Source organism: Petromyzon marinus, chromosome 70 (assembly GCF_048934315.1).
Source record: "Petromyzon marinus isolate PM22_M1 ecotype Great Lakes invasive population chromosome 70, UKy_Petmar_22M1.pri1.0, whole genome shotgun sequence".
In the NCBI taxonomy this organism is placed as follows: domain Eukaryota; kingdom Metazoa; phylum Chordata; class Hyperoartia; order Petromyzontiformes; family Petromyzontidae; genus Petromyzon; species Petromyzon marinus.
The window spans coordinates 2,914,486-2,937,347 of record NC_133736.1 but is presented as its reverse complement, the minus strand read 5'-3'; the positions used below and the strand labels follow the sequence as shown (position 1 = coordinate 2,937,347).

At 50.1% G+C, this 22,862-nt stretch overlaps 1 protein-coding gene across 2 annotated transcripts in view; it reads left to right on the top strand.

Annotated features, from left to right (window-relative positions):
- LOC116957173 (alpha-2-macroglobulin-like) overlaps nt 1–22,862 on the top strand; it is a 103,840-nt gene that overhangs the window by 2,133 nt on the left and 78,845 nt on the right. For both annotated transcript variants that reach the window (XM_076055184.1, XM_076055183.1), the window contains exons 2-10: nt 34–262; nt 7,930–8,086; nt 11,846–11,898; nt 12,654–12,674; nt 13,583–13,760; nt 15,167–15,251; nt 16,107–16,227; nt 17,828–17,942; nt 19,103–19,212. In XM_076055184.1, the coding sequence (XP_075911299.1) occupies nt 34–262; nt 7,930–8,086; nt 11,846–11,898; nt 12,654–12,674; nt 13,583–13,760; nt 15,167–15,251; nt 16,107–16,227; nt 17,828–17,942; nt 19,103–19,212 (1,069 nt within the window). The remainder of the gene's footprint in view (nt 1–33; nt 263–7,929; nt 8,087–11,845; nt 11,899–12,653; nt 12,675–13,582; nt 13,761–15,166; nt 15,252–16,106; nt 16,228–17,827; nt 17,943–19,102; nt 19,213–22,862) is intronic.

Below are 22,862 nucleotides of genomic sequence, written 5' to 3'. Positions count from 1 at the left end.
GGCACTAGCTGTTGTCTGTGTGCGTGGCGCTAGGCACTACCTGGTGTTCGTGCCGTCCGAGCTGCATGCGCTATCAGCGGAGCGGCTCTGCTTCTCGCTGCTGGGCGTGCCCGGGGAGGTGACGTTCCGAGCGACGCTCCACTACAAGGACTGGCAAGATACCAGCCACGTGGCGCAGAACCACACCGTGGTGGGAGAAGGGGAGGCGGGCGTGGTGCTCCATCCCAGCGGCGGTGACCTCCACCGCTGCCTCTCCTTCACGGTGCGGACAACCCACTTGCGACGCCCCCTTCGTTTCCTCATTCCTTCCCTCATTCATTCATTCCTTCCCCTTCATTCTCTCCTTCGTTCATTCCTTCGCTCCTTCCATCCCTCATTCCTTCGCTCTTTCCCTCCCTCCTTCCCTCCCTGATTCCCTGATTCCTTCCCCCATTCATTCTTTCCTTCCTTTCCCTTCATTCCCTCATTCATTCCTTCCCCTTCATTCTCTCCTTCGTTCATTCCTTCGCTCCTTCCATCCCTCATTCCTTCGCTCCTTCCCTCCCTCCTTCCCTCTCTGATTCCCTCATTCCTTCCCTCCCTCATTCCTTCTGTAGACGGTGCTGCCTGTTTCCTCTCCTCCCATCGTTAATCCTTTCATCGAGGTCGGGGGGGTGGGCGGAGGGGGCAACAGGTCGGCCTTCTAGACAACACCAATAAAATCATGGAGCTGTGAGACGATGTCCTCCGGGGAGAAGTGGGATGACTTGACGATGGTAGGGGGGGGTTTGTGAGTTTTGGGGAATGGCAAACACGTCGTCTCAAAAGCCCTCGTCGGAAGGGAAAATTGTGAAACCTGCAAAAGCGATCGGAGATAACCCGACAACGTCACAACGCCACAGCTGTATGTCTTGGTCCTGACGTGAGCCCCACGTCTCTGTCGTGATTAGCAGCTGCTTATCGCACTCAGCATCATTCAACGTGATTATTATTTAACAAGCATTTCACAGGAAACGTTTAAATACGTAACGTCAAACATCCGTAGCGCCTCCCGCAGCTCCTGCTAATACTACTTGAGCGAAATAACACGTCCTTATTCAATTAATAATGAAATATTTCATACATTAACAATATGCAGACCACAGAAATAATTCGACCACTAAACGTGTAAAGCAGTTGGTCTTTCTTATACGCGAATTGGCAAAGTAACCTGTGCAGGAAAAGCCTGGGCCCGGCTCAACCCCCCCCCATTAGCTCAGCAGTTAAATGTAAGCTCGTTGTGCGCTCTTCATTGCCTTCCCAACGAACAGCGCAACGCAACGCGCCGGGAGGCGATCCGTGGTTCACACGCTTTCGTGGTGTGCCCAACTTTTGGACACCGCTTAGCATTGCATTTTGACCTTTTCGTGAAGAAGATCCGACGAGGCAGAGCCAGGAGACTGAATCCTTACCATTGGAGTTCCTCCAGAAACAGCAAAAAGCCACTGCGGGTGGCCTACGTGGAATGTTCGAACGCTCACTGCGGGGTAGAGGCTGCCACTCCTCTGTCGGGAGCTGGACCGGTACCGCCTGGATCTCTGCGGCATTCAGGAGGCCCGGTGGACCGGCTCTGGCACCAGCCACCATGATGTGTGGATAATCCTCCACTCGGGGCAGGAGACTACGAAACAACATTGAGCGGCTCTTCTTCTGAACAAAATAATGAAAGGGGCGTGGGAACATGGCAGTGAGGTGTGGGAAGCTGTAAGCCCATGGAGTGGTGGTGGTGGTGGTGGTAACTTATGCCACCACCGAAGACGAACATCAGTGGAAGGATGCAGGCAAGGCCGATGAGTCAAATACCTTCTATGACCTCCTGTCACAGGTGCTAGCTAAAGTGGGCCCTTGGGATAGAGTAATCTTGTTGGGAGGCTTCAATGCCCGAGTTGGTCACGATGCTGGCACCTGGGCTGGAGTGATTGGAAAGCATGGACCAGATCAGCTCAAACACAACGGTAGGAGGCTGCTAGACTTTCTGTGCAGCCCATGGGCTTGTAATTACTAACACTCTCTTCTGGCATCGGCGCATCCACACAACATCATGGATGAACTCCGGGTCCAAGCAAGAACATCTGCTGGACTATATCGTGACGGAACAGCAGATGAGTGCCAATTTCCTTGACACCAGAACCTACCGTGGAGCTGATCTGCCCACTGACTATCCGCTTGTCATATGTAAGATGCGCCTGTCATTCTTTCACTCCCGTGGTGGGTGTACACCCAGGACCCCATTCAAACCCACAGTAGCCTGGTCTCAGCTCGCTGATGAAAGTTGCAAGTGGGAATTTAATCATCGCTTGCGACTGGAGTTGGCATCTTCCAGATGCCGAGAGGAAATGGGGTGAGGTTTAGGACTGTGACTCGTGCAGCTGCAATGGCTGCTTTGGGTACACAGTCTGAGCCTCCTCGGAGACCCTGTCTGATGTAGGAGGTGTTTCGGCTAGCTGAGAAAAAGTGACAGGCCCACTCACAACGTCTACAGCATCCCACATCGGAGAATGAGGAGGTTTGCCGCAGCCTTCACTTCGCGCTGCAAGGATGGCTGGTGGTCGTGCGTTGCTGAGGAGATGGAGTTTGCCGCAGCAGCCCGCGATCACAAATCACTTTTTAACTCCATCAGCGGAACAAAAAGATGGGGGATTTAATCTCTGACACCCAGGAGCAGGTTTGCAGATTTTCTGATCATTTCTGTGAAGTCTTTGGATTAGGGGGAATCCCTCCTCCTGAAAACATATTGGGGCAAAGTGGGGATGATCCTGCTGAGGCTGTGGTGCCTAAAATATTGGAAGAAGTAGTCACCTGTTGTGAGTGGCTGGCTGAAGTGCCATCTATTGAGGAAGTACAGAAGGCGATCCAGACTCTGTGCTCAAAATCATTAAGGAACTTCATTATGGTGGGCAGGCCCAGGTAAATCTACGTGGCCGGGAGTTGGAGCCATTCCCTGTTCACCTTGGGGTGTGATATGGATGTCCTCTGGTTCTCACATTATTTAACATATATTTCGACCACATGGTTCGTGAGGACTTTTCATCTGGTACAGATACAGTGGGAGGCTGGTCGATTCAAGGGGTGGCTCCATATTGCTCAACCACGTTATGTATGCTTATGATCGGGTAATTGCTGCTCACTCAGAGGAGGATTTGGAGGCACGGCTGCTGAACCTGGAGCTTGCCACTAAAAGGTGGGGCCTTACCATTAGCCCCACAAAAACTACGCACCTGCCTTGGTATTTTGTACCATCGGACACTCCACCCCCACAACTCCCAATTGGTGATGGAGCAGTTGTGGAGAAAGTGGAGAGTTTCCCATACCTGGGAAGTGTGGTCATGACCGGCTCTAATTTGACAGCAGAGGTCTCACTCCAAATCAGTCGAGTGGCATTATCCTTTCACCAGCTGCCTAACGCTGTGTGGAAGCTAACTGGTCCGTCGCTCCACACGAAGCTTCAGGTCTTCTCGGTCACAGTCATTCCCTCCCTTCTTTATGCTTGTGAAACGTGGACCCCCCTAACGGGACTTTCTTCGCTGGTTGGAAACATTTAGGAGCTCATGAATCCTTGAAAGATCTGGACAAAGTCCCATTAGCGAGCTCCTCCGGCAGGCAAGGCTACGTTGGCTGGGTCATGTAGCCTGCATGCCCAACCACCGCATGCCTAAACAGCTTTTGTTCGGCCGGAGAGGACTCCCTATTGGTCAATCATGTTACTTATGCTGATGATCTGGCGATTGCTGCTCACATAGAGGAGGAATTGGAGGCGCTGCTGATGAACCTGAAGTGTGCCACTAAGAGGTGGGGCCTTACCATCAGCCCCACCAAAACAAAGCACCAGCCTGGGTATTTTGTGACATCAAACACTCCACCTCCACAAACCCCAATTGGTGATGGGGCATTTATTGAGATAGTCGAGAGTTTTTCCATACCTAGGCAGGGTGCTCATGACCGGCTACAGTTTGACAGCAGAGGTCTCACTTTGAATCAGTCGAACGGCATTATCTTTTAATCGGTTGCGTAACGCTGTGTGGAAGCTACCTGGTCTGTCGCTTTACACGAAGCTTCGGGTCTTCTCAGCCACGGCCATGCCCTCCCTTCTCTATGCTTGGAAAACGGGGATCCCCCTAATTGAACATCTTCGCCAGTGAGAAACATATTTCCTGATCTTAATAATCATAAGACAACGCACGTGGATTCTTCCTGTAGCTATGCAAAATGGTGGCTTAGCTTCCCATATGCTACAGAGTGCACAATTACACACGGTGCGATTCATCACAGGTGAGAGTTCTCACTGGTTACACTTCCCTCATTCCATCCCTGCTTCCTTCCGTCCTTCATTTCTTCCTTCCCTCATCCCTCCTTCCCTCATCCCTCCTTCCTTAACATCTCTCCTGTGCCGGCCTTCATGCCACAAGGCAAAGATCCCCCGTATAGCCTTAACAGACCGTAGGGGCAAGTGCTGCTAGCGAGCACCTATCAAGGCCGTAACGGTACACGAGGTGGACGGTGGCCAGCAACCACGCCCGACCACCTTTGTCTCCCCAGTGGCGATGTTTACTACACACCGCACCAGGTACTCATTTGAGGCCGAGTCGACCTCGGGGAGGCCCAGGACAGGTTCAGATAATCGTGACCGATGTTGCGCTAACCCCTACTCTACCGCTCCCCACCGACAGGCACACACATACACACACGTACACACACAAAGACAACAACAAACAAAGATCCCCCATATAGCCTTAACAGACTGTAGGGGCAAGTGCTGTTAGCGAGCACCTATGAAGGCCGGAACGGTACACGAGGGGGTGGGTGGCCAGCACCACGCCCGACCGCCTTTGTCTCCCTAGTGGCAATGTTTAGACACTGCACCAGGTACTCATTTGAGGCTGAGTCGACCTAGGGGAGGCCCGGGACCGGTTCAGATAATCGTCACTGGTGTTGGCCGTGAGCGGGAATCGAACCCGGGTCGCCAGGTTTATAGCGCAGCGCGCTAACCGCTACACTATCGCTCCCCACAACAGGCACACACATACACACATGCACACACACGTACACACACGTGCACACACACGCACACACACGTACACACACACGTACACACACACGCACACACACGTACACACACGTGCACACACGTGCACACACGTAAACACACGCACACACACGTACACACACACGTACACACACACGTACACACACGTACACACACGCACATACACGCACACACACGTGCACACACGTGCACACACACGTACACACACGTACACACACGCACACACACGTGCACACACGTGCACACACGCACACACACGTACACACACGTACACACACGCGCACGCACGCGCACACACGTACACACACGTGCACACACGCACACACACATATGGCATCTGTGCAGGACCGCCCTTTCCTAAAACCGCACTGGGGCTCCGAAAGCCTCTCCTCAGCGTGCCTGGCAAGGCGATGTTGAATAATCCTTGCCAGGACCTTTCCCGGCACACTGAGGAGTGAAATGCCCCTGTAGTTGTTACAATCTGTGCGTTCCCCCTTCTTAAAGAGGGGGACCACTAGGGCATCCTTCCAATCCTACGGAACCCGTCCAGTGGTCCTGACTGTTGTTATGATGTCATATAGGGCAGTCTGTGCACAAACTCCACCTTCCCTCAGCATTTCGCTTGGGAGATCATCTTTGCCCGCTGCCTTTCCTGGTCTCAGACTCCGGATCGCCCTCAGTACTTCCTCAACAGATGGCACCTCAGCCAGCCACTCACAGGGGGTGACTTCTTCCAATATTTGAGGCACCGCAGCCTCAGCAGGGTCATCCTCACTTTGTGCCAAGATGTTTTCCTGGCTGAGGGATTTTCCCTTCCCCAGGACCTCACAGAAATGCTCAGCAAATCTGCAAACCTGTTCCTGGGGGTCAGAGATTGGATCACCGTTTTTTCCCCTAATGATGGTAATAGGTGTGGCGCTGCAGGATACTTTTTTGATGGAGTTAAATAGAGATTTGTGATCGCGGGCCACTGAGGCAGACTCCATCTCCTCAGCAACCCGCGACCACCACCCATCCTTGCAGCGCCTCACGGCTCTCCGAACCTCCGAGCGAAGGTTGCGGTAAGCCTCCTCATTCTCTGACGTGGGATTCTGTAGCCGATGACAGTGGGCCTGTCGCTTTTTCTCAACCATCCTGAACACCTCCTCTGTCAGCCAGGGTATCTGGGGAGGTCCTGACCGTGTACCCAAAGCAGACATTGCAGCTGCATGAGTCACAGTTCTAAACCTCGCCCATTTACCCTCTACATCAGGAGGAGTGGGGGACGATGCCAACCCCAGCCGCAGGCGATGATGAAATTCTCGCTTGCAACTTTCATCAGGTAACCGAGACCAGGCCAATTTTGGTTGGAATGGGGTCCTGGGTGTACACCTACCACCGGAGCGGAAGAATGGGCGGCGCATCTTACAGATGACAAGTCGATGGTCAGAGGGAAGATCAGCTCCACGGTAGCTCCTGGTGTCAAGGACATGGGCTCGCATCCGCTGGTCCGTCACTATGTAGTCCAGCAGATGTTCTTGCTTGGACCCGGCATGCATCCATGATGTTGTGTGGATGCGCCAATGCCGGAACAGCGTGTTGGTAATTACAAGTCCATGGGCTGCACAAAAGTCTAGCAGCCTCCTACCATTGTTATTAAGCTGATCCGGCCCATGCCCTCCAATCACTCCAGGCCAGGTGCCAGCATCATGACCAACTCGGGCATTGAAGTCACCCAACAAGATGACTCTATCCCGAGGGGCCACTTTAGCCAGCACCTGTGACAGGAGGTCATAGAAGGCATCTGCCTCATCGGCTTTGCCTGCATCCCTCCACGGATGTTGGTCTTCGGTGGGGGCATAAGTAACCACGACCACCAATCCTCGCCTCCGATTGATGGGAAGGCGAGCCCAAAGTAGCCTGGGTCTTACAGCTTCCCACACCTCACCGCCACGCTCCCACGCCCCCTTCATTTTTTTGTTCAAAAGAAGAGCCACACCCTGTTGTTTGGCAGTCTCCTGCCCCGAGTAGAGGACTGTCCACCCCTCATGGTGGCAGGAGCCAGAACCGGTCCACCGGACCTCCTGAATGCCACAGAGATCCAGGCGGTACCGGTCCAGCTCCCGACAGAGGAGTGGCAGCCTCTCCTCCGCAGTGAGCGTTCGAACATTCCACGTGGCCATCCGTAATGGCTTTTCGTTGTTTCTGGAGGAGCCCCGAGGGTTGAGATTCAATCTCCTGGCTCCACCTATTGGGGTTTGGCCAGGAGACGTCATAGACGCCTGTCCCCCCGGGGCCTCCGGCACAAGCTTATTAGTTACATATTTAAGTTTAAGTCGTAGTTTCGTGGTAATTTTTTGAAGGTGGAGGGGTTACCAGCCCCTCGCACCCGTCCAGAGCCCCCGTTTAGCCACTGTGGTGGTCACAGATGCCATGAGGGGAGGAACCAATCGAAATTCGCCCTCCCTACCACAGCACTGTCCACGACAGAGTTGCCCGTCCGGCACCGCGAGGAGGTAGGGGGTTGTTTTGCCGCACGCACGTACACACACGTACACACACGCACACACACGTACACACACACGTACACACACGTACACACACGTACACACACCAACACACACGTACACACACACGCACACACACGTACACACACACGCACACCGAACGGAGTGAAGACCGCGGGGCCAAGCGGGAAGAATGAGTCGATCAGCAGCAGGTCACGTGGTTGATGACGATGATGACGACGATCGCCGTGACGACGACGACGATCGCCGTGACGACGATCGCCGTGACGACGACGACGGCGGCCGCCTGCGGGTCGAACGGCGAGCGACGACCCCCGTTGACGTCGACCCCTCCGGCTCGCGCGGCGAACAATGTCGCAGGTCCCCGACGTCCAGGGGACCACGAAAGCCGACCTCGTGGTGCGGGTGGCCGGCGCGGGGCTGAACTTCAGCAAGAAGCACGCGGTGGTGGTGAGGAGGGCCAAGAACGTCGTCTTCGTGCAGACGGACAAGCCCGTCTACAAGCCCGGCCAGAGCGGTGAATGGGAAGGCCTCCCACCACCCCCACCCCCACTCCCACACCCACCCACCCTTTCCACAATAGTTTGTTCAGGCTATACGGGGGGGCCTTGTCTGTGTGTGTCTGTGTGTGTGCAAAGACAAAGATCCCCCGTGTAGCCTCTAGCAGGCTGCAGGGGGCAAGTGCTGTTAGTAGTAGCGAGTAGCAGCAGCGCCTATACACAGACAAAGATCCCCCGTGTAGCCTCTAACAGACTGTAGGGGCAAGTGCTGTTAGCGAGTAGCAGCAGCGCCTATACACAGACAAAGATCCCCCGTGTAGCCTCTAGCAGACCGTCGGGGCAAGTGCTGTTAGTAGTAGCGAGTAGCAGCAGCACGTATACACAGACAAAGATCCCCCGTGTAGCCTCTCACAGGCTGTAGGGGCAAGTGCTGTTAGTAGTAGCGAGTAGCAGCAGCGCCTATATACAGACAAAGATCCCCCGTGTAGCCTCTAACAGACTGTAGGGGCAAGTGCTGTTAGCGAGTAGCAGCAGCACCTATACACAGACAAAGATCCCCCGTGTAGCCTCTAACAGACTGTTGGGGCAAGTGCTGTTAGTAGTAGCGAGTAGCAGCAGCGCCTATACACAAAGATCCCCCGTGTAGCCTCTAGCAGACCGTCGGGGCAAGTGCTGTTAGTTAGCGAGTAGCAGCACCTTACATTAACCTATCGAGGAATTTACACGCAGCGCCTTTGTTGAAGCACTTTACAGGAATGTCGAGTGTTCTATTCGTTATTTATTTGATGGGGGGGAAGGGGGGATGGGAGTTTAAGTGTTGGGGAGGAGGAGGAAGAGGGCCGAGGTTGCTTAAACCGCGGGTGGCCAACACCACGCCCGGCCGCCTTTGTCTCCCCCGTGGCGCTGCTGTTTTGCACATCGCACTCGGGGAGGCCCGGGGTGCCGATGCAGATGACGTCACCGGTGATGGCCACGAGCGGGAATCGACCTCGGGTCGCCGGGTTTTGCAGCGCAGCGCTGACCCGCCTACACCACCGTGTAGTGTGTAGCAGTGCAGTGTATAGTGTAGTGTATAATGTAGTGTATAGTGTATTGTGTAGCAGTGTAGTGTATAGTGTAGTGTCTAGTGTAGTGTCTAGTGTAGTGTATAGTGTAGTGTATAGTGTGTAGTGTATAGTGTAGTGTATTGTGTAGTGTGGTGTAGTATAGTGTAGTGTATAGTGTATTGTGTAGCAGTGCAGTGTATAGTGTAGTGTATAATGTAGTGTATAGTGTGGTGTAGTATAGTGTAGTGTATAATGTAGTGTATAGTGTGGTGTAGTGTATAGTGTAGTGTCTAGTGTGGTGTAGTGTATAGTGTAGTGTATAGTATAGTGTAGTGTATAGTGTATTGTGTAGCAGTGCAGTGTATAGTGTAGTGTCTAGTGTGGTGTATAGTGTAGTGTATAGTGTGGTGTATAGTGTAGTGTATAGTATAGTGTAGTGTATAGTGTAGTGTCTAGTGTGGTGTGTAGTGTATAGTGTAGTGTCTGGTGTAGTGTATAGTGTAGTGTATAGTGTAGTGTATAGTATAGTGTAGTGTCTAGCGTAGTGTATAGTGTAGTGTATAATGTAGTGTATAGTGTGGTGTAGTATAGTGTAGTGTATAGTAGTGTAGTGTATAGTAGTGTAGTGTATAATAGTGTGGGGTATAGTGTAGTATATAGTGCAGTGTCTAGTGTGGTGTATAGTGTAGTGTATAATAGTGTGGTGTATAGTGTAGTGTTTAGTGTGGTGTATAGTGTAGTGTTTAGTGTCGTGTATAGTGTAGTGTATTGTATAGTGTATTATAGTGTGGTGTATAGTGTAGTGTATAATAGTGTGGTGTCTAGTGTGGTGTATAGTGTAGTGTATAATAGTGTGGTGTATAGTGTAGTGTATAGTGTAGTGTATAGTGTAGTGTATAATAGTGTGGTGTTTAGTGTCTAGTGTGGTGTATAGTGTAGTGTATTGTATAATAGTGTAGTTTATAGTGTAGTGACTAGTATAGTGTATAATACTGTGGTGTATAGTGGAGTATATAATAGTGTAGTGTATAGTAATGTGTCTAGTCTAGTGTCAAGTATAGTGTATACTAGTGTAGTGTATAGTGAAATGTGTATAATAGTGTAGTGTATAATAGTGCAGTGTATAGTGTAGTGTATAGTAGTGTAGTGTCTAGTGTAGTGTATAGTGTAGTGTATAGTGTATTGTATAATAGTGTAGTGTATAGTGTAGTGACTAGTGTAGTGTATAATAGTGTGGTGTATAATGTAGTGTATAGTGCAGTGTATAGTGTAGTGGATCATAGTATAGTGTATTGTATAATAGTGTGGTGTATAATGTAGTGTATAATAGTATTGTGTAGCAGTGTAGTGTATAGTGGAGTGTATTATAGTGGAGTGTATTGTAGAGTGTAGTGTAGTGTGTAGTGTATAATAAGGTAGTGAAGTGTATAGTAGTTTAGTGGCTCTTACCCACACATATGCGCGTACAAAGGGGGTCACCATCGTGATTTGATCTGGCAGGGAGGCGGGGGGGTTATCCGGTCCGTCTCACGAACGCTCGGTTCGCGATAATAAACAACCCCCCACACGGCGTGGACGTGCTCTGTCCAGCGGGTCGATGACATTTTGGAATTTTTTGCGTGCGCGAAGAAAAAATTGTCACGTCGGCACGCGAGGTCGTCACAGAGACTCACACAGAGACTCACACAGAGACTCACACAGAGGCCCATAGACTCACACAGAGACTCACACAGAGACCCATAGACTCCCACAGAGACTCACACAGAGACTTACACAGAGACCCATAGACTCACACAGAGACTCACACAGAGACTCGCACAGAGACCCACAGACTCACACACAGACTCACACAGAGACTCACACAGAGGCCCATAGACTCACACAGAGACTCACACAGAGACTCACACAGAGACCCATAGACTCCCACAGAGACTCACACAGAGACTCACACAGAGACCCATAGACTCACACAGAGACTCACACAGAGACTCACACAGAGACCCACAGACTCACACAGAGACTCACACAGAGACTCACACAGAGACCCACAGACTCATACAGAGATTCACACAAAGACTCACACAGAGACCCGTAGACTCACAGAGACTCACAGACTCACACAGAGACCCATAAACTCACACAGAGACTCACACCGAGACTCACAGAGACTCACAGAGACTCACAGACTCACACAGAGACCCACAGACTCACACAGAGACTCACACAGAGACCCTCACACAGAGACTCACAGACTCACACAGAGGACCACAGACTCGCACAGAGACCCATAGACTCACACAGAGACCCACAGACTCACACAGAGACCCACATACTCACACAGACTCACACAGAGACCCACAGACTCACACAGAGACCCACAGACTCACACAGAGACCCACAGACTCGCACAGAGACCCATAGACTCACACAGAGACTCACACAGAGACCCATAGACTCCCACAGAGACTCGCAGACTCGCACAGAGACCCACAGACTCGCAAAGAGACTCGCACAGAGACCCACAGAGACTAGCACAGAGACCCACAGAGACTAGCACAGAGACCCACAGACTCGCACAGAGACCCACAGACTCACACAGTGACCCACAGACTCACACAGAGACTGAAACAGAGGTCTTCATATGTGCTGCTCGCTAACAGCACTTGACCCAACAGTCTGTTCACACTAGACGGGGGATGGTTGTCGTTGTTTGTGTCTCTGTGTGTGCAGTTAAATTCAGAGTGGTCACCTTGGATGAGAATTTTGCAACCGTCTTGCAAACGGTAAGACATCGTCTCTAAGAGTTTCTGAACCAAATGGTTCTTATAACCTTCAGTGCGGCATTGCACCCATTTGGTTCACAAACGTAAATGTGAGCGGGAATCGAACTCGGGTCGCCAGGTTCGTAGCACAGTGCGCTAACTGCTACACCACCGCTGCCCACACACACAGACACACACACAGACACAAAGACACACACGCAGACACACAAACACACGCAGACACACATGCAGACACGCAGATGCACACACACACACAGATACACACAGAAACACACACACGCGCAGACACACAAACACACAGCCACACGTGTCTCAAAGTTGGCGAGCAAATCTCAAAGTAAGCGGACATCAAGGACGACGCGAGGCCATGTGTGCAGATAAGGCTTTGTAATATTTAACCGGGCATTGCCGTTTTTCGCTGACTCGCCATTTCCACGCCTGACCCAGGGGTGGGTTCTGTAAACACCTGGGGGCAGATCCACCAGCTTTGGTTCGAGCAGAGCCCGACCCTGCTGGTGATGATGCTGATGAGACACTGAATGTTGAAACCAGACCTTGTCAGGAACCATCTGGAGCACTTCCACCAGCGTCGGTGCTAGCAGAGCCTGACTGCTGCTGCCGCTGATGAGACACTGAATGTTGAAACCGGACCTTGTCTATAAACATCTGGGGGCAGTTCCACCAGCGTCGGTTCAAGTAAATATCTGTGTGACCGTTGATAACCAATCGTGCTATGTGTTTCGTATCTTTTGCAGTACGCTCTCATATATATCGAGGTAAGATGCCGCAATGGATACCTATATTATTAGAGTTTATTATTATCTGTAATAAGTCCCACATTCCTCCTGTCGATTGCAAACATGGTGTACAGCATTTACACTCAACACGATGAATGTTTTCGAAAGTTGTATAATCTCCTGTAGATGTAGATGCCACTGGTTCTTCACCTTCTGCAGATGTAGATGCCACTGGTTCATGTTCTGTAGATGTCTAGAATTAATGTCACTGGTTCTTCACGTTCTGCAGATGTAGATGCTACTGGTTCTTCACGTTCTGCAGATGTAGATGCCACTGGTTCTTCACGTTCTGCAGATGTAGATGCCACTGGTTCTTCACGTTCTGCAGATGTAGATGCCACTGGTTCTTCACGTTCTGCAGATGTAGATGCCACTAGTGTCTTCACGTCCAACCACTATCATCACCCCATTCACCACCGTCACCACCACCACCAGTATCTTCACCCCAACCACCACCGTCATCACCACCGTCACCACCACCACCACTATCATCACAACTACCGCCACCGTCATCACCACCGTCACCACCACCACCATCATCACCCCAACCACCACCGTCACCACCACCACCATCATCACCCCAACCGCCAACTGCCATCACCCCAACCGCCACCAACAGCACCACCACCACCACCATCACCACCACCACCATCACCGCAACCACCACTACCACCACCACCACCCCAACTGCCACCACCATCACCCCAACCGCCAACTGCCATCACCCCAACCGCCACCAACAGCACCACCACCCCAACCACCACCCCAACGACCACCCCAACCACCACCCCAACCAACACCAGCACCACCACCCCAACCAACACCACCACCCCAACCACCACCCCAACCAACACCAGCACCGCCTGAGTGTCCACACGTCACCGCAGGACCCGCAGAGGAACCGCATCGCGCAGTGGAGGAACGCGAGCGGCCGGGCGGGCATCGTGCAGCTCGAGCTGGCCATGCCCTCCGAGCCGCCGCTGGGCACCTACAACGTGGCGGTGTTGGAGCAGCAGAGCGATGGGGACGTCGTCGCCTCGCACACCTTCACCGTGGAGGAGTACGGTAGGGGAGAAAGGGCTGTGGGGGGCGGGCGGTGGATAGGAGGTCGACGTCCGTTCAGTCGAAATGTCACATGGGGGCGGCTAGGGGGTTGCCTCTGTGGGAGGAGTCTGTGGGTGTCTCTGTGTGAGTCTGTGGGTATCTGTGTGCTGAGTCTGTTGGTCTCTGTGTGAGGAGTCTGTGGGTCTCTGTGTGAGTCTGTGGGTGTCTGTGTGAGGAGACTGTGGGTCTCTGTGTGAGGAGACTGTGGGTGTCTGTGTGAGTCTGTGGGTATCTGTGTGCTGAGTCTGTTGGTCTCTGTGTGAGGAGTCTGTGGGTCACTGTGTGAGTCTGTGGGTGTCTGTGTGAGGAGACTGTGGGTCTCTGTGTGAGGAGACTGTGGGTCTCTATGTGAGTCTGTGGGTGTCTGTGTGAGGAGACTGTGGGTCTCTGTGTGATCCTGTGGGTGTCTGTGTGATGAATCTGTGGGTGTCTCTGTGTGAGTCTGTGGGTGTCTCTGTGTGAGTCTGTGGGTGTCTGTGTGAGTCTGTGGGTGTCTCTGTGTGAGTCTGTGTGTGTCTCTGTGTGAGTCTGTGGGTGTCTCTGTGTGAGTCTGTGGGTGTCTCTGTGTGAGTCTGTGGGTGTCTGTGTGAGTCTGTGGGTATCTATGTGCTGAGTCTGTTGGTCTCTGTGTAAGGAGTCTGTGGGTCTCTGTGTGAGTCTGTGGGTGTCTGTGTGAGGAGTCTGTGGGTCTCTGTGTGATCCTGTGGGTGTCTGTGTGTTGAATCTGTGGATGTCTCTGTGTGAGTCTGTGGGTGTCTCTGTGTGAGTCTGTGGGTGTCTGTGTGAGTCTATGGGTGTCTCTGTGTGAGTCTGTGTGTGTCTCTGTGTGAGTCTGTGTGTGTCTCTGTGTGAGTCTGTGGGTATCTGTGTGAGTCTTTGGGTCTCTGTGCGATCCTGTGAGTGTCTGTGTGAGGAGTCTGTGTATCTCTGAGTGAGGAGTCTGTGGGTCTCTGTGTGAGGAGTCTGTGGGTCTCTTTGTGAGGAGTCTGTGGGTGTCTTTGTGAGTCTGAGTCTGTGGGTGCCTGTGTGAGTCTATGGGTATCTGTGTGAGTCTGTGGGTGTCTGTGTGAGTCTGTGTTTCTCTGTGTGAAGAGTTTGTGGGTCTCTGTGTGAGTCTGTGGGTCTCTGTGTGAGTCTGTGGGTCTCTGCCGCGAGTCCGTGGGGCATTGTGTGAGTCCGTGGGTCTCTGTGTGAGTCTGTGGGTCTCTGCATGAGTCTGTGAGTCTCTGTGTGGCAACAGGGAGGCCATCATCCAGCAGTGGATTGACAAGAGTGCTTTACGTGTGCACAGTGTATTTTAATTAACCATGCACATGATGATGATGATGATCGCTACGCGATAATTGTTGTTTCCATTCTGATTGCAGTGCTCCCAACTTTCGAGGTCTCCATTCAGACGCCATCCTACCTGAACTATCTGGATGAGAGTGTCACTCTGAAAGTCTGTGGCAGGTATGCACTGAGCTGAGTTTCTCTCTGGGTTGGTTCACAATGGCAGTGTCAGAGACATTGAGAAAATATTCACGAAAACCTGAGTTTGAGCCCTGGGTCTGGGTGTCTTTCCTGATTGGTTCACAATGGCTATGTTGGAAACATTGGCCCAGTATGTATGAAAACTTGGGGTTGAGCCCTGTATCTGGGTGTCTCTCTCTCTTTGGGTTGGTTTACATTTGACCATGTTTGAGACATTGAGCCAGTATGTAAGAGTCCTGGGTTTGAGCCCTGGGTCTGGGTGTCTTTCTCTGGGGGTTCATAATGGCCATGTTAGAGACATTTAGCCAGTATTTATGAGACCCTGGGTTTGAGCCCTGGGTCTGGGTGTCTTTCTCTGGGCGTTCATAATGGTCATGTTAGAGGCATCTAGCCAGTATTTATGAGTTTCTGAGTGAGACACTTCAGTATTTTATTAAATGAAAGTAGATTTTGTGTGACCCTGGTGAGAATTCACGAGACCAAGACGAGAGCCGCATTAGGCTGAGGAGTCATCAACGTGACAACACAAAACTCATAAACGAGAGCACATCACGTCTGTATGTGAATGGATGTGGGGTTAAAAAAAATGGGTGGGTGGGATTCCTCTCTCCCTTCCTCCCTCCCCCCCCTCCTCACCCTCCTCCCCCCTCTCCCTCCTCCTCCCTCCCCTTTCTCCTCCTCCCTTCCCCCTCCACCCCCCTCCTCCTTCCCCAGTCTAAAATAAAGATTCCGAACCTCAATATATAATCGGAACCATTTCATTTAAGCTGCAGTGCCGGGTGTTTCATTTTTTTCGTACAATTTCGTCATTTTGCCTTTTCTGCATGTCCACAGGTACACGTACGGGAAGCCAGTGCACGGTACTGTGAATGCAAGCGTGTGCATTCAGGGTCAGCCCAGGTTCTGGTGGCGGGAAGACTGCATCACTCCAGTCTGCAACGAGTTCTTCAAGGAAGTAAGCGAGTTGGCGGTGCGGAGCAGGGTTGGCTGTGCCTTGCTGTCGTGTAGCGTTTAGCCCGCGACGGAACCCGGCGACCCAAGTTTGATTCCCGCTAACGGCCACTAATCCATAGTGACCGGTTTCTCCCGGAACAATTGTTATTTTTTTACTTGAAAAATGTCACTGAAGAATCCATCTCGGCCACTGGACATTGGTGGGGAAAAAACAAACTGCTGGTACATCCGGTAGAAAAAAAGAGCTTCATAGCTTCTCAGATTTCCTCCAGTAGACAGTTAATGCGGGGCACTCCTTAACGTTCATGGACAGATACGCTCCTGGAAAGGGATTTGCGTAGCTCCAACGTCGCGTTACGTCAAAAAGCAATTTTCCCCTTAAAAAATTAATGTTGAAGGGTTTAGGGGATATCACTAACGGCTCGCACACATTCTCGCCGATATTATCCTAACCTGTATCGATACAACACGTATACGCAATATAATACTCGGTCCTTCATTCTTAACAACTTGCTACAGCACCCTCTCATTCATTATCCCTTCACAACCTGTACTCTTATTCTTGGTTCTTTCGGTAAAGTCACGTAGAAGGGAAACAATAAATAAAAAATATATAAAACAATAAATTCTTACGACGTTTCGACTGCAACACAAGCAATCATCAGCAGGTGTGAAAACCACAGCAAGAAAATGTTTTCACACTTGCTTGTGTTGTAGTCGAAACATCGTGAGAATTTTTTTGATTTATATATTTTTTATGTTTTATTTTGTTTCCCTTCTACGTGGTGACTTTACCGAAAGAACCAGTAATATGAATCCCTGCAGTCACGAAAGCTTTATATCAAAATTTTCACCTGTGCTCTCTCTAATTTCTCCTGGCACCTAATTTTTGTTATTTATAAATCTGCAGCAGCTCCGCGTTTAGGCCCCCGGCTTGTAACTCTGCCCGCCTTGCGCTGGGGAGACGAAGGAGGCGTAGACGCAGCGAGGTCGCCGTGCCGTTGAGCAGCGGCACTTGCTTATCGTACCGCACTGGCCACTGGCAATGCCGTTGGGATGCGGCGATTGGCTCGGGCGGCGCGTACCTCGCGTTGCCACGGGTCACGTTGCTCCCGGCAATTGCCTCGGCGCACGTCAACGAAACGGAGAAGAAACGTTACCCGGAGCCACTGAAAGACGTTTGCAATGGAGGAGAACGCAGACGCTGATGGAAATGCGGTTAAGGGATGATCAATGAGAGGGTACCGTAGGAGGAGGAGACAGGTGGCTGAGATTTCAGGACTGGGAGGCAGATTTAAAGGGGGAGCGTCGCCTGCCGTAGGCGCGCTTGCCTGGGACGAAAGACGGAGGCTGCACAGCTACGCTGGAGCTCTTACTCGTCAAGAGTTCTGAAACGCCCCCCCCCTCCCCACCCACCTTGGTAAACTGTTAATGAAAGGCTCTTACCTTCCTTGTCTTCATCACCGCGTCAGAGCTTCTTCACAAAAAGGTCTCAACGCAAAGCGAGCGGTATTCGAAAGCGGGCACGCCGCAGAAGGGCGCGAAACTGCGGATCGCATCGCATTCTGCATCTGACCCATCGCGAACGTCCGATATGCCAGGTGGGGAAGGACGGATGCGCGGAGTGGCAAGTGGACAACGCCAAGCCAAGCAACGCCTCCTGTCACACGACGCACATTCTGAAAGTCGTGGCTGTGCTGGAGGAGGAGGGAACAGGTTTTGTTTTTGTTATTGCCGATCTTATTTCGTTTTGAATGATATTTTGCCTCGGTGGCTGGGAGATGTTGACTACCTCGCCTGCTATGCAAGGAGCCCGTCGCTTCGATCCCCCGACCCTGAAGATGCCCGTTGTATATTTGGAGTTTGGCACATCTGTCTCTCTCCCCGTAGTGGTCGCATTGATTGAGTGAGTGGGTGGGTTAGTGTGTGTGGGTGAGTGGGAAAACCTCTTCTCATATTTTGTACTGGCAATGGAGGTCCCATGATGAAGTCTTAGAGTGTTTGGCCGCTATACATTTCCACGTGATAATGGTGATGATAAGATGCCACTCCGTTGGGCGATCATTTTCGATAGCCAGGGGCCGGCTTCTGACAAAAGGGCTACGAATCCAATCAGTGGGGCCCTTACGCTTTGTAAAATTAAAACTTTTGATGCTGGAACATTACCGGCGAATTCCTCGATGTTAATGGCACACACGCAGACAGCAGCAACATCGCCCCCCCCCATCTGCCTTACATCTGCGACAACACTAAAGTACCCCCCCACGCCCCCTCCCCCCCCCCCCCCCCCCGAAACATTCCTCCGCTTCGACGCTCGATATTCCAGTTGAAAGCGTTCGCTTGCTTTTCCAACGTTTCCAGGGTAAAAAAAACAAAACCCAAATCGATTGCCACATTCCCACCCCCACTGCCCCCCCCTCTCCACCCCTGCCGCGTCAGGTGGTGGAGGGTTAATGGTGCGAGACCATCTCTCGCCTATGAAGGGCCTTCTTAGGTGACACTACTCGCTCACGGCACTCATGCCAACGGGTTGTTAAGGCTAAATGGGGGATCTTTGTCACCCCCGGTACTGTAGCAGTTAGCGTTGCACTGCAAACCCAGGTCCAATTTCCCGCTCACGGCCAACACCAGCGACGATGATCTAAACCGGTTCCTGGGCTTCTCCTGGGTCAAATTGTCCTCAAATGAGTACCTGGTGCAATGTGTAAACATCGCCACTGGGGGGAGACAAAGGCGGCCGGGGGTGGTGCTGGCCACCCACCCCCTCGTGTGCCACAGTGCCGGTAGCCTTCATAGGTGCTGCTACTCGCCCACAGCACTTGCCCCAACAGTCTGTTAAAGGCTCTTTGTTTCCCCCCCCCCCACCGCCTGCACAGGAATGAAAATGAAACAGAAGGCAGAGAAGAACTTTGAGACGGACATATCCCGGATCTCGTTCGTCGACATGCCCTCGTGGTACCGATACGGGCTTCCGATTGTGGGAAAGGTAACCCGAGCAGAGCACATCCCAGCAGAACTGCGGTGTATCATGACCCATCATTACGCCTTCATCCTCCTCGTTATAAGTCGCCGCCCTCCCAGCTCGTGAACAACCAGGCCCCCCGGCATTGCATCTACAAAGTCGAACCTCTCTCTGTCTCTCCCCGAGTCGTTAGTTTATCTTTAAAGTGACTCCTGTAACTGCCCGTCGTCGCGTGATGGGTTCGTATGAAAATTTAATTTTTCGTGACTGAAATGTAAATATTGGGTTTGAATTTATTTAATCCGAATTATTTTTCCCCCTCTAATACACGTGAAGTTTGGGTGTAAGACAATTTGACGGTCATCTACACGAAAAGTTTTCCTCGCGATTTAATTTGTTGTTGTTGTTAAATCCACACTTTGGTGACGTTATTCAGAAATTTTCGTTGCATCTTGGCAAAGCGGCAACTGAGTAAAGTTGCCCGTTGTGGAATAAAAAGAGCAGGTTCGTTGAGATCAAAGCCATTGTACTCGAAAGGCATTTGTGCTTGTGACTTATTGACAGCGATAGCAAATGCAGGAATGATAACTGGATAGATTACTTATTATTATTCTGTAACTGTGCAAAACGAACATATAAAATACTAAAACAGGGGCACGCGCCAATGTATATTTTTTGGGAAAATTGATGATCCTTAGTAATAACAAACTAACAATTAGTTACAATTTAAAAAATAAGCCTTTCGTCAACAACAAATACACTTAAAATTGCATGAAAATCCACGCAGCCTAGGCATCAGCGTAATGCACGGCGGTACAGAGCATCAGGCGTTAGGCACAGATCACCAAAACTACATGGATTATTGCAAAAGAGGTCGCAGACTTTTCTTGCACTGTAACACAGCCAAAGTATCCCCGTCTCATACCAGATAGGATTGGGGTGGATTCATTCAGACTCTTGTAGACATTGCTTGTAAGCTATGCTATGTGTGATAGGTAGCCAGTGTAACCCATCTCGTATCACTGCTGGGCCGAGATAGAATTGGGGTGGAATTGATCCATGCTCTTGTGGATGAGTTTAATGCATTGGACGACCAATATTATCCGTAAGTATTTTTTTGGGGTAAATATAGATTTGTATTGTTGAATCCACCACCACCTGACACAGCCAATTACTAAAGGATTGTCATGAAAACAAAACGTGTGACCAATTTGTTACTCGTACAGCACTAACCAGTTATGTATTGGAGAGTAAACCCACGACAACATTTGCCAATCGAGTACTTGTGGAATGGGTAGAAGTAGTTTGTAAGGGATGCTACGTTTTGATGGGCAGCCAATGTAACCCATCTCGTATTGAGATCGTGATCGGACTAATCTACCTACTCTACAGTAGTATCTACCTACTCTATAGTCCTATATACCGACTCTACAATAGTATTTATTGACGCTATGGCAGTGAACCACTAACTTAACAGAGTGCTGTGGGGAGGCCTAGTCCTGTGGAGAGCCCCCGGCCTCGCCTAGCTTGCCCAGCCGGCCGATGTGGTGCCTTGGCCGGCTGGGCCGCTATCCCCCCCCCCCCCCCACTATCCCGCCGCCCACACTACGGTAGTATCTATGGACTATAGGATTATTTACCGACCCTATAGTAGTGAGTGCACACATTAGCATGGAGGGGGGGAGAAGAGGACATCACACTGTGAAGAATTGACCTCAGCGTTGTGTGTATTTTTTTGCATTTTCAACGCAAATGAGAATTCCCCCCTCCCCCCACCGATCGCGTGTGTGCGTTGCTAGGGCAACCACGGGTCAGCTTTTTTGTGCATGCCCAAATGATAAATAGTACTAAATTGTTAATTTAACTACTTTAAAGTCGACGGATGTGAAATAGGAATAGCGCTGGCTCACCACCGGGCTTATCGCGTGGTATCTGGGTACTTTTTTGAAATGCAAACCCCACAGTTTGCGAGTTAAATCTGTCACAAGCTGCGTCCACACACAGACACACACACAGACAGACAGACAGAAAACTATTGATATACTACTATAGGATTAGCAGATGCTACTATAGTCAGTATACACTACTGCACCGTTAGTAGATACTGCTATAGAGTTGGTAGTTACTAATATAGAGTTAGTAGATACTACTATAGTCAGTAGATAGTACTGCAATCAGTAGATAGTACTACAGTCAGTAGATACTACTACCATCGGTGTATACTGATATCAAGTCGGTAGATACTAATATGGAGGCAGTAGATACTACTATAGTAAGTATATACTACTGTAGTGATAGTAGAAACTACTATAGTTAATATATACTACTTTATTGATAATAAATACTATGATAGTCAATATATACTAATTTAGTGATAATTGATACTACTGTAAAGAAGAGAAATATGCTATGCACACAGGTAAGTAGTGTAACTAAGGTCGAACAGATGTGAGTGTGGCAAAATGAGGCTTGCACGGATAAACCGCCAGTTATTCTTTGGTTCTTTTGGTAAAGTCACGTAGAATGAGAATAAAATAATAAATTGATAAAATAAAATAACACAATAATATTCTCACGACGTTTCGGCCACAACACAAGCAGCCTTCATCAGGTGAAAGGACGAGACTGTCTGGAGGACAGCGCTGGAGTGAAAAAGCCACGCTCAGATCACAACCTTTAAGCTGTGTGAGAAGAAACAAAGCGCCTTGACAAAGGAATTAGCATATAATTTAGCATTGAAATGGCTGAGTGATTAGCTTGTGACTGGTCACAGAAATGGCTATGTTAAAGTTAAAGCATACACATCCGCAAAGGCACCCCTTGACAAAGGAATTAGCATAGAATTTAGCATTGAAATAGCTAAGTTAAAGTATACACATCCGCAGAGGCACCCCTTGACAAAGGAATTAGCATAGAATTTAGCATTGAAATAGCTGAGTGATTAGCTTGTAACTGGTTACAGAAATAGCTATGTTAAAGTCAGAGCATATACATTCACCGAGGCACCTAGTACAAATCAAACAGGAGAATTTAGCATTGAAATAACTAGGCGAATTTAGCATTGAAATAACTGAGTGATTAGCTTGTGACTGGTCACAGAAATGGCTATGTTGAAGTCAAGGCCTTCACATCTGAGCTATTCACAGTAACTGGGTATACAATACAATATATAATGAATACTACATAGTGAACCAATAAAAAACTAAAATATATATTACCTCAATGTTATCAATAAACTCTATATTCTCCAATCAGCTAAGCTACCAACAATAAGTCGTTATATATCACAATGTTATATGGCGAAAAAATGGGTGGATTCTTACCCTAAACTTTAGCAACACGGATAGCTACGGGTCCCGTTCAGACGGACGAGTTCATCCATGGTCGGAACAGAGGAGGGGGAGAGAGACAGCTGCGAGGCGCTGTTATACTCCATGTTGTAAACCATACCTCTCACACCGTGGTGTGAGAGGTATTAAGAGTCAATGCCAGCGAAAGAGCTGCGGTCTGAAGGTCATCGTAAAATACAATTAATTAAGAACGGAAATGGTTTAAAACATCTTTCCAATGGTTACTAAGCCAGAATCCAACTTCTCGGTTGAAATTGTCTCTGTGCTTGTATATGTGAATGGCCTCATGAACGAATCTCTCATGGTAGCCGGTTGGTTTGCAAA